General features: G+C 38.2%; 1 protein-coding gene across 4 annotated transcripts in view; it reads left to right on the top strand.

Moving 5' to 3' along the window:
* The window catches only part of LOC124110627, a 120,236-nt gene extending 109,336 nt beyond the window's left edge, over positions 1 to 10,900 (top strand). For all 4 annotated transcript variants that reach the window (XM_048392282.1, XM_046469936.2, XM_048392284.1 and 1 more), the window contains 7 exons: positions 3,656 to 3,747; positions 4,142 to 4,240; positions 4,579 to 4,665; positions 6,344 to 6,577; positions 6,930 to 7,032; positions 8,524 to 8,669; positions 10,105 to 10,900. In XM_048392282.1, coding sequence (XP_048248239.1) covers positions 3,656 to 3,747; positions 4,142 to 4,240; positions 4,579 to 4,665; positions 6,344 to 6,577; positions 6,930 to 7,032; positions 8,524 to 8,669; positions 10,105 to 10,159 — 816 coding nt within the window. In that variant the 3' untranslated portion in view covers positions 10,160 to 10,900. The remainder of the gene's footprint in view (positions 1 to 3,655; positions 3,748 to 4,141; positions 4,241 to 4,578; positions 4,666 to 6,343; positions 6,578 to 6,929; positions 7,033 to 8,523; positions 8,670 to 10,104) is intronic.
* Positions 10,901 to 12,529: the final 1,629 nt, after the last annotated feature.

The following is a 12,529-nucleotide window of genomic DNA, read 5'->3' as shown; positions in this document are numbered from 1 at the left end:
TACAGCGTAAACAACTACTAGCACAGATTAATTCAAGAGCTGTTTCCAACCAAACGAAAAAGTTGATAATGTCATAACCGATATCTGCTCCCAAGATATTCAACGGCAGATTAGGACATGTCATAGACGAAGTCAGACAAGACACAACTGAACGATCCAGGTGTCGACTATCAAGCTAGCTGTCAATGCACAGGGATTTTCCTATCCCCGAAGTGATCAGAAGGACTCATCATATAAACAGCCACCAAAGAAGAAGTTTGTTCCCTCCGGGCAGGATTCGTTCCAACCGAGGGGTACGACAAACATCAGTCTTCTCAGGATTCGTTTCGTCAGCCTGACTACAAGAAACAAGGAGCCTATCGCCAAGACAAGTCCGGGGACAAAGGTGAATTCAGGTTCTAACTTCCTTGCCAACAATTTATAGACCCTTTCGACCTGGTTATGTCTATGGACTGCGATTACACCTACCGTCTTTCAACATAATGCCGACTCTGAGGCCAGTGGGAGGGCGTCTTCTGTCATACGCCGAAAGTTGGAAGCAGATTACGCTTGACTACTGGGTCCTAGACGTCGGCGCTCATGGATAAAAAACGGCATTTCAAGAGGCATCCCATCCTGACATCTCAGGCTGTCGGCTGCAGATTTGTCTAGTTGGAGCCAAGCTAGCGGCAGCAGAACTGGCTGTCAGGAAGCGACAAAAGTAGCTAGCCATTCCGAAACTATTGGAGATCAACAACACAAAAGGTTTTTTATTCTCCTGTATTCTTAGTTCCGAAGAATAATTCATCCGACATGAGGATTATAAAGATCCTCAACAAATCATTCCTGGTACCTCATCCAAAGTTCCAGATGGAATCAGTACAGAAGTTGCGGTCGACTTCGAGGACAGGAAATTGGCTCATCAGTCTCGACCCGCAATCAAGGATCAAAGCCACGAGTTCCAGGTCTTTCCATTCGGATATCAATAGCCCCTTGGCTGTTCACCAAGATTACAGTGCCAGTCATCAGGTTTGCCCACCTCCAGGTAGTACGAATGCATGAGTACCTGGACGATTCCTGGCAGCAGACCAAGAACTTACACCAGAACATGCTATTCTGGTTCAGCTTATTATCTACCAAGGCCTCCTAGTCAATTCGTCCAAGTCCCAGACCACTCCGGTTCAAGTCATCGTATATATTGGAGTGCGTTTCCAACACCACAAGGGATATCTATGTCCACCAGAGGATCGATTCGTCAAGACTATTACGATGATTCAATCCATATCAATTCAACCCAGCAGGTCTCTAGGGTGATGGATGTCTCTTCTAGGCAACCTAACGTCTCTACAGGATATGACCTTCAGAAGAAGGTTGATGTTATGTCCTCTACAGACATGGATCAACTCACTATGATCCCACACCTTCGAGTTCAAAACTCAGTTACCTCCCTATTAATTACGGGACCTGCATTGGTGGACTCACAGAGCATGTGATGAGTGACATTCCTCTGACTTCTCCAACGCCCAAACACCATCCATTTACAGATGCATCAGATTCGGGATGAGACGATCTCACGATACAAGGATCTTGGAACAAGGAAAGAGGATCATACACATCACCTGCAGGGAAATGAAGGCCATTTATTACGCCATCCTGGCATGGGAAATACGTATCTTCCAACCGTCCATCCTCATAATCACAGACAACACCATAGTAGTGGCATACACACAGAATCAAGGAGCAACCAGATCCAGTTCTCTGATGATGGAGACTACACAATTGTTGCCTTGGCAGACAGATGTTGGATGGAAGCAAGACATATTCCCAGGAAGCTGAACATCCTTGCCGACAGCCTTTCTCGTCAGGGGAGAATAGTGCCAACAGAATGTAACTTACATCCCGAGATCTTTGCTTGGATAACCAAATTATGGGACACACCACATCTAGATCTTTTGCCACCTGCCTAAACCATCAACTTCAGGTTTATGTCAGTCCAGTTCCGGATCCACCAGATCTATGCGCTATCGATGGTTTGGACGGGGCTATTTGCATACGCATTCCCACCATGGTCTTTCCTAGTCAAGGTCATCCACAAGGTGGAGGAGACGGATTGCATGATAATCTTGATAGCACCATTCTGGCCAACCAGTGCGTGGTTCCCCAGATTATGAAGTCTTATAATGGAAGAACCTCTCCAGTTACCTCTCTGTGAGATCTGTTACGACAGACCAGGTCAAACATTTTCTACGACAATCTGTCCAGCCTTCATCTAACCGCCTGGAAGTTATCACACAAAGATGCAGACATCTGGGTACTCTGTACTTGCATCTGAGTCTGTGGCAAGACCATGGAGACCTTCATACTCCCTTATATATGACAATAGAAAGGATAAGTTCGTCCAATGGAGAAGACGTCGGGATTATATACAAATACAATCCCCATCCCTATGGTAGCGGACTTTCTGCTATATCTACGTCAGGACAATAAGTTCCAACATGGTACGATAGAAAGTTACAGATCACTTGACTCTGACATTGGAAACCATCCCATTCTAAACAGACTAATGACATCCTTCCTACTAGAAGATGTTCACACACCTCGTATCTTCCCCAAGTGGAATCTATCTGTTGTGCTATCTGCACTTTTAACAGAACCTTACGAACCCTGGCTAAGACCACCTTACCCCAAAAATCCAGTAAAGCCTCCTTCCTCCTAGCCATGCCAACAGCAGCAAGAGTTTCAGAACGTCATGCACTGGACTATTCTAGTCTCACCCATGATCAACATTGGACCTCAATTACTCTAAGATTGCTCCCACATTTTGTAGCTATTCTACCACCATGGGGCTGTAGACACTTACCATTCCTGTCTTGGAGCCGACAGTGGACTTCTCTGTCCAATCAGAGCTCTCAAATTCTGCCTCTCGGCTACAGACCCACATAGACACCATCGAAGGAGGCTATTCATATCCTGCAAGCCTCTTTCCAATAAGGACATCAACAAGGCTACGGTAATGGGCTGGCTTAAGTCTACAGTTGCAGCAAGTTATACGCAGGCACAGAATTCCACTCCCAGTCTTGGATCCTGCTCGCCTCATGAGATCAGAGCCCTAGCCACGAGTCTCGCTTCATGAACATTCGTTCGGTGGAACAAGTGGTGTCTAGCTGTCAATGGGCCTCACAAACCCCTGTTACTTGAGCCCATTGTTGCGGTGCAAACAATCATCCACCAATAGTTTCCTCCTTCTACATTCTGTCAAAGATGTAATAGAGGTAGAGGATTCGCAAGAATTATCGAACAATAGTTATCATTGTTAATAATTCTAAGAATACTACCTCTTTTACATAAGAAGCACTCCCACCCACCTCTCCAATTCATCTACCTCTAGTGGTTAGATGTTGGAAAGAAGTGAGGTTTCCCACCATTGCAGAAGTCATAGCTGGTCATAGTGCTATTTGGGAACAACTAATTGTGTGTAATTGACAGTGAAGAGGATGTCTGTTGAAAATCTGAAAATTTGGTTAGTTTGACAAACCAAAATACAGGATTTATGGCAAAGATGTAATAAAGGTAGCATTCTTAGAATTATTAACAATGATAACTATTGTTCAATATTTGTTGTTTGATATGGTTTAGGTTTATTATGAAATTTCAGTGTATTTTTGTTATTTTGCAGGTTAACCTAATTGAAGAGTACAATAGATTTGTACTTGTTATGGATAAAACGCGGGCTAATGAAATCATTCCCAAAAGTGAAATGATTAGAAAGTAAGTATTCACTTGTTTTATTCATGCAGGGCAACATACATATAATTAAAGATAGAAATATTGACCATCAGTTGAACAATATATCTCTATATACTGTATATATATATTTGGAAACACTGCATCTGGTAAACAATGAAAATATGTTACCATCCTTGTTAGCAATTTAGAAAAATTTGAAAAAGGTTAAAAATAAATATATTTCCACTAAAATGTCTGTTGGTTTTGTCAAGGCAACAAACACAATTTCATTTACAGAAAAATGGATTTTTCTTCACAAAGAAATGTGTAATAAGGATGGATAATGTACTATTTATGCACTAGACAAGGCTGTTTTAGTGAGAAAAACAGTATCACTGTTATGTGTCATAATTAATCAACCATGTGTTTTCCTCAGATCATTACAGGAGGCTCTTGGCTACCTGGCTCTCATAGAAAGAATAGAAGGCAAAAGAACACTGCAAAACCAGAATGATATCCAAACAGAAATGGAGTCGTAAGTAATATTTCACCAAGTGATAACCTATACATAACAAGTTAGCACAGTACTTTGAGTATGCATTTAACTTTAGCTTTAATCTCCAATAGCATTGAGAAGTGATAGCATGCATAGTAAGGACATTAAGTCATCTGTACAAACACTACTAGCACAAAATGTAAATGGTGTGTCAGTAGAGTTCTACATGGTCAGTTGATTAAAGTAAGGACATCTACATTTCGCTCGAAATGTTGTCGCTTTACATAAACAGTTAGTCTGAATTGAATTTAGTACTAGATGCATCTCCCTCATGGTGTATGCTACGCCTGAATCTCTACAATGATATTTTCTTTCAGAACCGATATTGTGTTTGTTCTGGTTGGAAACCAAGATGACTACAATTATGCACTTCTCAACAATACAAACCAAGCTATTCGAGACAGGTTAGTAATGGACCTTATTAGTGATCTTCACTGTCAGTTATTGAAAAATGATTTGAGGTTTGTGGAAGCATATTTTTCTACTGATATAACCGGTTATTCAATAGTCTGGTAAACAGTCACTGTTGTGTATCTGGGGATTTTAGGATATTTTCTCAATGATGTTTCCATTTTCCATTTTTATTAGTAACAATGTTTAAGGCCTGTCCTGAATCATATGAAAGTATGCCAACAACTTTCTGATCTATTAAAACAAGGTTGCAAGTTTTTTATTAAGCCAAAGTCAACAGGTGCTTGTCATTGCACTTCAGATGCTAAAAGTTACAGATTAGGGGTCCCTAGATTCAAATACTATCAAAGACCCTTGGACCCTCTTAATTTCAACACTGCAGTTTGTATGATTTGGTATAAATATCTGAAAAAAATAGTTTCCATATCTACTTCTTATACACAAAATATGTAATAATGTACAAACTATGGGAATGCTGATGACATTTACAAATTTGATTCCATTGAGGATATTTTCTCATATTATTTCTCAGCCAGAATAATCTCCAGTCATTCATATGATATAACACAGTCTTAATAATACAGTCAGATTATGTAAACTAACAATCAGGCTGCTCATTACAATGAGAATATGTCATACAAACAATATCAGAACATGTCTTACAGTTAAATAGTATAATACGTCATATACCTGTAACCATAGTGATGGAGACATAAAAGTATACTTGGATAATATGATCGAGCATTGACTTGTCATGCCTGAAAATATAAGCCTCTGATAATACTTTCTACAACAATGTTAACATGAAATAGCCTGCATGAATCATAAAACGTCTCAGTTTGAAATGTGCTTGGAGGTTTGTGACACTGCTTGCGTGGACAAAATGTTGTACTAGGTGTGTGTGACCGTAAGATTGTTGTGTATAAGCCACTGGAGCAAACCAGAGCTAACTACTACCATAGACAAAGACATGCTCATTTGCCAGCTATTGACAGTATGGAGGTTGTATTTACACTGGGAGTAGCCCGGCTAGCACTCCCTGCGCTTGAGCTCTCGGCACGTGAGAAGTTTGTTTAACAACGGTTTGCCAGCGAGAGTTAGAGACCCTCCTCAAATGGTCTTTGCTTGGCTCAAGATGTCGGGATAGGAACTGTGTGGAGATATCGCTTGTTTCGAATTGGGATTTATTCAGAAATTGGATATATACTTTTCTGTGTATTCATTGTGTTTTTGTGCTATAAGGTAAAACTGAAGTTGATTTTGTTTGTATTTGAATCAAATGAATACATTTTTAGTTGATTTTCACTTAGGATTGTGTTGTGTTTATTGTTTGTATTTAATACTTAAATTCAACTTTTTTATGTTTGCAATATGGGTGAATGATACAACTATATTTTCTTTTCTTTTCTTTTATTAACTGTTGATAAATCAGTGTCATAGTTTTATGAGTGCTTTTGTCACATTATTGAAATTTAACCTTTTGAAGTCAAAGAATGACAATACTATTGCTTTTTGATATTCTACAAAGTAATCAGTGAAAGGGAACTTGTGTCCTTGAAGTATACAAAAGAAAGAAAATGATTGAATTACGCTGGATATTAAAAAAACCTTTCAAATGTTATCCGCATGCTGTTATTATTCCATCAAAAAATTGTGTCTTTTCTAATGCAGAATACTGTCAGATGACACTCGGTCGAAATTGAATATTCGTATTGGGACGGACACTAGCTTTAACGTTGAGCGTCTGCGACTGCCATACCCACAAGCTTCCCTGATCCGCACGATGGTGACCAAGTCCTACATCTGGTGGATGGATGACCCATGGGCAGCACTTATTGCTCTGGCTGCCATTATCATTCTACTCAGTATTGTGGGAATCATCGTCATTGTCTTCTCCTACTCAAGGTTAGATCAACTTTATAAATAGCCTCATATTGTTTTCCACGCTGTGGACCAGTGAAAATGCTGAGACATAATTTGATTTTTGTAGGTGTTTGTGTTGATAATTGAATTGTATGTTTAATGTAGGCATTCTCGAAAATGAATTAATTTTCACACTCCAACTATCTTCAGTATGGTTGACTGCCATCTGTTTGCAGTCCCTGGACAATATCATCTTAAGTGTTGTTATATCTTTAAGTGGCATTAAAAGTGTAATTGTTACATAAATATTTGCATGGGGGGATGTTTTGATTTCTAATGTCATATGCAGATTTTGTTGCCATCAGAGGACTTATGTAACAATGTTTGGTTGCAGGTATATGAAATTCATCCAGCAGTACAGACTTTATCAACACAACTATGGTGATGCCCCAGAATTTGTAGAACCACCAAGCTTCTTACGAGAATATGAAACTCAGGTGAGTCAGTTTTCTTATGTTGATATTGAGGAGTTGTTTAACTCTACATCCAACTGTGCTGACAAATTTTGAACATTATATGCAGGTGACAGTATACAGCAAACTACAATTCCTTAGAGTACCCTACCTCTATTACATCAAAACCATAAATCCTGAATTTTGGCTGTCAACACACTATAAAATCTTTAGATTTTCAACAGACTGTCATGAGTAAACTATATATTGATGGGAGTGAGTGAGTATGTATTTTAAACCCTTTTTAGCAATAAGCCAGCAATAAGTAAGCTTCACACATTGTACATGTGGGGAATTATATTGATAGGAATGATACTGTCCTTGATTTTTTATGAATCAGCACCTAGACTTCCTATTCATGGTCATTATCATCACAAATATCTCATACAGGTATCAGTGTCCTTCTCTTTGCTATTCTAGGTCTCATACACTTGTTCTATAAGCAGTGATATATGGTAACCCGATTCTGTCGTGTACATGAAACGTTTGTCATATGACATAAGTGCAAGCAAGGTTTAGTTTTTAATCAGGAAAATGACATGTTTAAGTTTGTACGAGTTAAATATTTCATTTCTCCCTGATTCTGGGGTGAAAGGTATTGCCATTTTTTTCTGTCTGGAAGCTGCACAGAACACAACCTTTTTGGGCAGGCAGTCTGTAGGATTTATTTGGACCAAGTAAACATATCGGTTGGCCCTTGTTTCCTGGTCTCAGTTGACAGCTATTGATTTCAAAGGCATTTAAGCTGTGAGACTTTACTTCCTAAACACAAAATTGTGGCATGCCAATATTTCAAAGCTTAGTTTTGCCTTCCTTTTGAGAGAGTTGGCAGAGATTTAATAATGATCATTCAATATCTTTGTTGAGATTAGAGTGGTTATGTGAGGATATATTAAAGGATGGAATTAAATGTTGATATGTTTGGAGTGTATATTCTGTATTTGTATGAATTCAGGTACTGGCTGTGTTAGGAATTGGTTTTAAAAACATCATGATGGATGATTGGATTGTCCCAACTGATCAATCAAAGAAATTAATTAGTTATCGTCATTTTGATGTTTTTCAATGTTCATTTGATTGAAACTAGTTCACACCTACACAAATACATACTTCAGCACAATGTTTAAAAAAAAAGACACTGGCCTTGCTCTTTCTCGCTTACTTCTCCAAATACTCTTAAGTAGTAAATAATTCTTAGCAACAGATTATAACAGTTGAAAACTTGACAGTGGAGGCAAAATCGTTTGTTTGATTATGGAATTTTGCATTTGATTGCTTGGTTGTTTGGACTTTCAAGTCAATCTTTTATTAATTCAATTAACTGGAACACCACTAGGTACTTATAGTGTTGATTGTATTTGGCAGGATTGTATTCCATCTTCTGAGACTGACAGTACGTTAGGCTAACATTGTACAACAGCAGTGTTGTGTCCTGCTCTCAATATTTGCTAAGTGTGTTGACTGTTTCTATTTCAGAGTTTGAATATGTACGTCCCACCTGATGAGCAAATTCAGAGTGTTGGAGAGATCAACATGACGTTTGAAGGTGACACAATGAAGGGAGCAATGCATACTAACCATGGGGAAGATGTGGCAGCAGTTGTTAATCCAATCTTCCAAGGGTAAGTCATGTATATAGTATTATTTGGTCATCAGTATACTGATGAAATGTTAGTGAAGGTGTAATCATGTTAAATGTCTGTAAAATTAATTTTTGGCATGTAGATGTATGTAAGGTTGCCCTTGGTATTGCCTGCCATTCTTCCTGAAGAGCTACCCCAAGCTAGGCCACATTGGCAGGTGCTGTTCATGTTGGGAACTACCAGACCAGTCCAATGTCTGTATGCCTTCTCACAAATAGAATGACAGGACACAAAACGTCATCAACATATCGCTGGCCCGTCAAATGTCCATTCACAACATCCAAATTAGTTAGCATGGGTGTTACCACCCCACACCATAACACTACCCCATACCAATCATGGTCAAGAATGGTTGCACTGGCATACCGCTAGCAAGTGAAATGCAACAGTATTGTAAATGCACATCTCAAAAATACATTCTATCATTAGTTCCCTTATTTTTTGTCCGTAGTATATTTTCTTTTTATTTAAATGAAATATTTTGAAAAGCAAAACCTATGTTCAATAGTAGCAATACATTTGTTTATTGTATGAAGAATTTGATATCACTTTCATGTTTATGAGTTTGATATGCTAAACTTCACAGTTTAAATACATACAGTGTCAGTATTGGCAACAGTAACCCATATATCTTCAGCTTGAATACTTTGTCCTTGCTCAAATATTGACATTGGCTTTTCGTCACTAAAACAGACCGTTTCTTGACCTTTATCAGTACAAGGTCCCCCTTGGTTTACAACTTAGGCTCTCCTTTGCTCCATGTTGAGTGATTCCATTACTTAACTAAGGGGTAATAAGTATTTAAGTGACAAGCCCCCTTGGCAAATAAGCAATTTACTTTAAAGCTTTGCAGCTGTCATTGTGGAAATGTGCATTGCATTGGGGTCAGAAGAATCAACAGGAAAGGTTTAGTGGCAGCAACCAGGCTGTGGATAACATTTCGTGCAATGTTACTTCTTGTGAAACTTGATTATTGCAAACAATGACATTTCCACACCACTGGTTGGGTGATGATTTATATAATTCACGTTTTGTTGTGACTTTGATGTCTGGTATGAGAAATTCCAGTTTATGTTTCGTGACCCCAGTATCTATTGGGAGTGTTTTTTAAACTTGATTTTCTGTGTTTAATTTGTATTACCTGTATAATATGCTACTCATTTTGATAGGACTACTAATATACTGAAGTCTTTCTGGGATTTTAACATGAAAATTATGTGTAATGAGTAAGCTATATTTTGGAATAATAATGTCAAAAGTTGGGGAATGTATACTAACAATGATTATCAGGATGAATAAAATCAATTGTTGCTTTTCATTTGTATTAAATTGGTTTTCTGAAATCAATTTTGTTAGTTTGCTTTCTGTATTAACTTTAATTCTAAATTGAATGTCTTTGTTTTTTAATTTGCAGAGAAGGCCAAGGTCAGCAGCAGCTCTCCTACAATGAAAGCACAACAATATTGTAACATGTAACCTCAGTCTTGCCGCCAACCTTGAATTTGACCTTTGACACCATGACCTTTCAAAAGAAACAATCTTGATTTATGATGTTCACAAAAAATCCATGGACTTAGAATAGCTGGATTTACTTGTGGTGCTATGTTCAACCAAATCACCTATACACAGCTGTAACAACCTGGAGGAAAGGTCACACAAAATACACATTTTTTATATATGGTTTGATACATATATGTATGATTCTAAAAGTGCTGTGTCATCTGTTGAACATTGAAGTCTCCCTCTAACCATTGTACATGAGCTGAATCATATCAGCACTGCTGCAGCATCATGCCTTGATGATATTACTGATCTCTGTCAAACATAACATATGTAATTCAAACTTCTATATCAGGGCTTTTACATTAACTTTCTTCATTTTTATACCAAGACAAAAATACAATTATATTGTTGCTTAAAGTGTTTAAATGAAAAGTGAAAAAATAAAATATAAAAAGAATTCAAAACATGCAGTGAAGAGATCTGTGTGTGTCATGATTGTTATTGTCCCACAGTTGTTAATGTTTGTATGACTGTAAATTAGACATGTTGACACTGGCACTATGTATATAAGGTAAAGTGTTGTGTACAGATACATTGCCATTGTCCACATTGTCTCTATCATTTCCTATCCATTAGATTTGTACAACTTTTATACAAGTATGATATATTATATATACATGAATAAAGATTCTATTTCTATAAAAGAACTATGGTTCTGGGTTTTTTTCCTTTATGGCATAAAGTTCTCTTAGATGTGGTATGAAACATGCCAAAATTATAATTATCAATGTATAATATGTGAAGTTCAGAATGGGATTAGAAAGTCACAGACAAGATCAAATTTGCAAATATGTTTAGAATGGAGTAGCATGCTGAGCGAGGGTCTTGTAATGAACCTGGACAGACAGTATATATGGCAAAGATGGTGTGGCAGTTAAGGAAAAGAGATTTGCTGGACACAGAAAAGGGACATGACGAATAATCGAGTGGGAGTGATGCAGTGTAGGACTGGTGAATGACAGAAATATGTGCTGGTCAGTGAGATATGGGCTAGATGACAAAATGGATATATGATCTGGTCAGTGAGTGGAAATATGATGGGTGTGGGCAAGATAAATGGATATATGAGCTGATCAGTGAGTGTTAAACCATGAGATGGGCTAGATGGAGAGATGGATATATGATGTGGTCAGTGAGTGTTAAACAATGAGATGGGCTAGATGGAGAGATGGATATATGATGTGGTCAGTGAATGTTAAACAATGAGATGGGCTAGATGGAGAGTAGGATATATGATGTGGTCAGTGAGTGTTAAACAATGAGATGGGGACATGGGCTAGATAGAGAAATGGATATATGATGTGGTCAGTGAGCGTTAAACAATAAGATGGGCTAGATGGAGAGATGGATATATGATGTGGTCAGTGAGTGTTAAACAATGAGATGGGGACATGGGCTAGATAGAGAAATGGATATATGATGTGGTCAGTTAGCGTTAAACAATAAGATGGATAAATGAACTGGTCAGTGAGTGTTAAACATCAAAATGGGACATGGGCTAGATGGAGAGATGGATATATGATGTGGTCAGAGAGAGTTAAATAATGAGATGGAGAGATGGATAAATGATGTGGTCAGTGAGTGTTAAGCAACGAGATGGGCTAGATGGATATATGATGTGGTCAGTGAGTGTTAAACAATTAGATGGGGACGAGCTAGAAAGAGAAATGGATATACGATGTGGTCAGTGAGTGTTAAACAATGAGATGGGGACATCGGCTAGATAGGGAAATGGATATACGATGTGGTCAGTGAGCGTTAAACAATAAGATGGATAAATGAACTGGTCAGTGAGTGTTAAACAACAAGATGGGGACATGGGCTAGATGGAGAGATGGATATATGATGTGGTCAGAGAGTGTTAAGCAATGAGATGGAGAGATTGATATATGATGTGGTCAGTGAGTGTTAAGCAATGAGATGGGCTAGATGGATATGTGATGTGGTCAGTGAGTGTTAAACAATTAGATGGGGAGGAGCTAGAAAGAGAAATGGATATACGATGTGGTCAGTGAGCGTGAAACAATAAAATGGATAAATGAACTGGTCAGTGAGTGTTAAACAACAAGATGGGGACATGGGCTAGATGGAGAGATGGATATATGATGTGGTCAGAGAGTGTTAAGCAATGAGATGGAGAGATTGATATATGATGTGGTCAGTGAGTGTTAAGCAATGAGATGGGCTAGATGGATATGTGATGTGGTTAGTGAGTGTTAAACAATTAGATGGGGAGGAGCTAGAAAGAGAAATGGATATACGATGTGGTCAGTGAG

The sequence above is a fragment of the Haliotis rufescens genome, unplaced genomic scaffold (assembly GCF_023055435.1).
Source record: "Haliotis rufescens isolate VD_foot unplaced genomic scaffold, xgHalRufe1.0.p SCAF_11, whole genome shotgun sequence".
Lineage (NCBI taxonomy): Eukaryota > Metazoa > Mollusca > Gastropoda > Lepetellida > Haliotidae > Haliotis > Haliotis rufescens.
This window is presented reverse-complemented; position numbering and strand designations above follow the sequence as displayed.